This window comes from Olea europaea, chromosome 22 (genome assembly GCF_002742605.1).
Source record: "Olea europaea var. sylvestris chromosome 22, O_europaea_v1, whole genome shotgun sequence".
Classification (NCBI taxonomy): domain Eukaryota; kingdom Viridiplantae; phylum Streptophyta; class Magnoliopsida; order Lamiales; family Oleaceae; genus Olea; species Olea europaea.
In genome coordinates this window covers 5927193-5931976 of record NC_036258.1, presented here as the reverse complement: position 1 = coordinate 5931976, position 4784 = coordinate 5927193, and the positions used below count along the sequence as shown (strand labels likewise).

Below are 4784 nucleotides of genomic sequence, written 5' to 3'. Positions count from 1 at the left end.
AAACTCACCAATCTTTTAGTTATTTGTTCTATAAATAAGCACAGCAAAGCACTAATTGAATGATACTCACTGCTAAATAGAAAAAAAGGAGGATAAAAAAATTAATTATGAAAGTGTTACGTAACTTTAAAGTTATGGTTCGGTGAAATGTCACTCGACGCATCAATTTTGTCATCCTTTCTAGTATAAATGGAAACCAAGGCTCCAAATTATACAGATACAAAAATGGAAAAAGTAATCAACAAGGAGGAAGGTGGGGCGAATAAATTTTTTGCTTGTAGCATTGTCTTTTATCTTGTTGTGAGACATTTTTTCATTCCTATTTTTACTAATTATTCTCATTTTTCTAGTTGATTCTGACAGAGAAACAGGTCACACTATACGGAAAGGCTTTCAGTTGCAAAAGAGTTCTTGAAACAACAACTCGCAGTATTCAACCATTACTTCTCACACCATAACTGTTTCAGAATATAAATAAAAACCTGGAAAAGTTGAAAATTCTTGATCGCAAATGGCATCAGGTACAAGAATTCCTGTTCTCTAGAATAAGTGTTTTTGTATACAAATTATTGTGGTCATATTTTCTTGATTTTGTGTACTTTCTATTTGGTTCAGTATAAGCTTTCTTGAAGATTCTGTATCTTCTATGATCAAAATTGTTTAATTATAAGAGGCCCTTTTAATTATTTGGTTTAGTAAGCATTTTTCATAAAATAGTTTCTCTTCTTTGCTGAAGAAACACTTCTGTGGAAGAGATTATCAGAAAACCAACTATTTTTTGGCTGAGCAATTTAGGCTTGCCGTTGTTGGGCCCTAAACATTGTATTATATGATTAGGCTCCACAAAATTAAATAGTTGTATATAATAAATGTTAGATTTATGTTGATCAGGCTCTGGCGAAAAGCTTGCTTCCAATTTCGAGTTCAAACACTTTGATGTTGTGTCAGATGCATCAGATCATCACTATGGTAATTCTAATCTATCCAGTACGAAGGCAAAAAAATTCAGTAATGTCGACAGTTCTGTTTATAAGCAGATCATGAAAGAATGGAGAAGCCTTGAGAAAAATCTTCCCGAATCCATTTATGTCCAAGTTTACGAGTTTAGGATTGATCTTCTTCGAGCTGTAATTATTGGTGCTGAAGGAACCCCTTATCACAATGGTCTCTTCTTCTTTGACATTTATCTGCCGTCTGAGTATCCAAAACAACCTCCGAAAGTGTACTATCACGCTCATGGACTCCGTTTGAATCCAAATCTTTATGCGGATGGGAAAGTTTGTTTGAGCCTACTCAACACTTGGTCCGGGAGTAAAATGGAGAAGTGGACACAGAATTCTACTATTCTTCAGCTTCTGGTCTCTATTCAAGGCCTTGTGCTCAATGAGAGACCCTTTTTCAACGAGCCTGGCTATGGAAATGTCAAAAATAGCAAGCATTCTAGATGGATAAACAAATCGCAGTCTTACAACGCAGAGGTATTCCTTTTGTCTTGTAAGACAATGGTTTACATAATGCGTAACCCACCAAAGAATTTTGAGATTTTTGTCACTCAACACTTTCATAAGCGTGCAGATTCTATATTGGCGGCCATTCAGGATTATTATGTGTTGATTAGTTCATCTTCGAATGAGGTTCCATCCTCATTTAAATTGAAACTGATAAATATCCACTCAGAGCTGGCAAGGGCCTTTGGTGTAGTCTCAGAGCTAAAGTTGGAAACATTAGAGAATGGCTCCCAGCTGTCAAATGGAGAGAATGGAAGTAATGGCAAGAAACCAAAAAAGGGGCTCATGAACAAGCTTATCAGCATAGCCAAGTGGATTTGGAAATGAAGATTTGAGCAATGTAGAAATTCAGACACCTTTTCATGAATATTTATGTGGTAAGAGTGTTATAAATCTTAACATGGTGTAATTTCATACATCCTACTATTAAATAGTGAGTGTATTTCAATGTAGTTTGTGCTATGGAAGATTAATTTAAAGCCTTCTATCAATGTTACTAAACAACTATGTTTTGCTAATTTTAGGAGTGTAAAGTGGGAGGGCACAGATTGGCCTATGCCCCGACATTTTTGTTTATACCCATAACGATTTGCTTTCTTTACATTTCTAGTCATAAATTTTTGGGAAAATTGTAGTAGTGGCCCTTAACCTTTTCAATTTTTGCAAATTTTATCCTAACCTTCATTTTGTACTACTCACAATCTCAAATCTTTCAAAAATATGCACCTGAAGTCTAAATAGATGAATTGACCGTCACTTGACTAACGAAGTCAAAAATAAAATCTGATCAATTTTGACCAAATATTTAAAGGTAAAATGGTAACTTTATATTTTTCTCACATTAAACCTTTTCACCCCATTTCAGAAAATTTATGCCCATTGAACATGATTGTAGGGCCATGCACAGCCCTTTTTTTGACTCAATAGGATGGAAATCTCCTGAAATTCTCCCTCTACTACTGGATAAACCTGCAATTCCATTTCTAGGATTACAAAATTTCTTGAAATGCCCATGTACAGCACTTTTTTGCATTTACTTTGAAGTAAGTGCAAAAAAAGGGTAAAATTGTAATTCCATTTCTGGTGCACATTAAATGCACTTGCAAACTTGCTGTGTAACGGTCCAATTTCTTCTACAATTGAAAATGGAAATGGCAACCAAACACGGGTTAAATAAGTTAAAAATAAAATTAAAAAACCAAAAAATAAAAATGAACCCTTCTTCCTTCCACTCTACTCTTCCCCATTCCCACCGCACCGACTGTCGACATTACCACCCAAAGGCCGGCCATCACCTCCATCCATACATCATCAACATCGTCGTTCAAAGGCAGTCGCTACCACTCCCCAATCAGAAATACAATCAACCAAACCAGCCACCAAATCATACCAAATCAAACTGCCAACCAACCTTAATTGGAGCAATTAAATGGTTACCCGTGGTCGTACAAGTTTCCTCGAGGTTCGCCTAGCTCCAGTGGGATTCTCAGACTCAGGCCTAAATCTCATGCTTAGGATGGGAATTCAAGGGGGCTGTGCAGTATAACTCAAGATGCTTCCACATTAAATACATCAGAACTAGCAATTGGACTGGTTATAAATATGTCCAATCGAGGGAATGTTCCCCAAATAAATGGCCAGAACCAACAGCGTTCTCTTGATGGCGACGGAAGAGGGAAAAAAAATTATGAACCCAGGGAGAGGAAGGAGAATACGAACAGTACCCAAAGGTAGAGGGTTCAACACCACCAGGTTGGACTGGGGCTAGCTTTGATGTGGATGGTAGATGTTGAGCATGGCAATTTCATAACATCTTTGTCATGGTAACATTCCCTCGACTGGACGATGACTTCATACTGATTTGGAGAGGCAGTGGCGACGACAACAGCGATTTTCGGTAGGTCTCGTCGGAGAAGAAGACTGAGATTTTGATTTGGGGGAGTGGGTTAGGGGTAGAGGTGAGTGGGGTTATATATTTTTATTTTTAACTTATTTAAGTGAAAAAAATATAAAGTTACCACTTTATTCTTAAATATTTGGTCAAAATTGATCAGATTTTGACTTCCTTGGAAACTAACGTTCAAATCTATTCATTTGAACTCCAGTTGCATATTTTTGAAGGCTTGAAATTGTGAATGACACAAAATGAAAGTTAGAATAAAGTCTGCAAAAATTGAAAAGTTCTGGGACCTCTGCTACAATTTTTCCTAAATTTTTTAGAGGTCCTTCCAAATATTATTTGAGACCAACATTATTCAAACAAAAAAAAGAAAGTAAATTATTTTTGTATTCCTACTTCTCTGGACATCTTATGAATCAAGCTCAAAATTGTTTATGATTCTTATATTTTCTCAACCTTTAGTGTGTTTGGCATACTTGGTCCTTTTTGACAAACCATCAATTTTGGTGTTAAACCAGAGTTCAAACAATCTCATAACTAATGTCTATATTTTATTTAATTAAGCAATAAAAATATAAATTAATAGATGTTACAATCCAGATCTTGTTACGAAAAGTGGAAGATGATACCAGATTAATTCAATACCACTTTGTTGGAAAAAATAGGAGATTTAGCCACGATATGAATTAATTGACCACAAAAACACAAGAACAAAATAATTTGTAGAGAATGGGGATTTTATTATAATATGGAGAAAAATACAATGATTTTGTATTTATAATTTGTCGAATTTATAACGATGTTAAACAACCTAACTAAGTTATAAAGAAGAGCTAAATACATATATAGAACTATCCAAGTCCTAGAAGTTGGGTTGTAAATGAAATAAAATACCAAAAAGTTTTATTATCTTGATCTCTTTAAATGTTACACAAATTCCAACTCTCAATAGGGTTTCCAAATAGAACTTCAACTAAAGTTTGTCAAATAGATTTCGAATAGGATTCCAAAACCATTCCAAATTGAAATCCCCTTAATGTACACTTCAATTAGAACTCTTTTATTACTTCAACAATGAATTCGGGTCACATCAAAATTCTAACATTCTCCAACTTAACACGAATTCCACTGCAATGAATACTTGAACTCTTCAATAAAAAATACAAATAAACTTCTCCGTCAACAATTCCAACTGGAATATTTTTCACCTGTTCCATTATATCCAACTAGAATGCATGAATCCAAGCACTACTCTGTAGAATTACCTCAAATACACCAAAGTTGCTTGAATCACGCGCAACAAAATCAAGCGTGATCATTAATCACCAAACAAGACTTAAACAAGCCCTCTAGCAGAATCAATCTTAAATGCTTTT

The 4784-nt window shown here is 35.0% G+C and overlaps 1 protein-coding gene across 1 annotated transcript; it reads left to right on the top strand.

The window, feature by feature from the left end:
* Window positions 1–355: 355 nt before the first annotated feature.
* Window positions 356–2044, top strand: LOC111371221 (putative ubiquitin-conjugating enzyme E2 38). Its single transcript, XM_022993116.1, has 2 exons — window positions 356–521; window positions 892–2044. The coding sequence occupies exons 1-2, from the start codon at window positions 512–514 to the stop codon at window positions 1833–1835; spliced, it is 954 nt and encodes a 317-aa protein (XP_022848884.1). The 5' UTR covers window positions 356–511; the 3' UTR covers window positions 1836–2044.
* Window positions 2045–4784: the final 2740 nt, after the last annotated feature.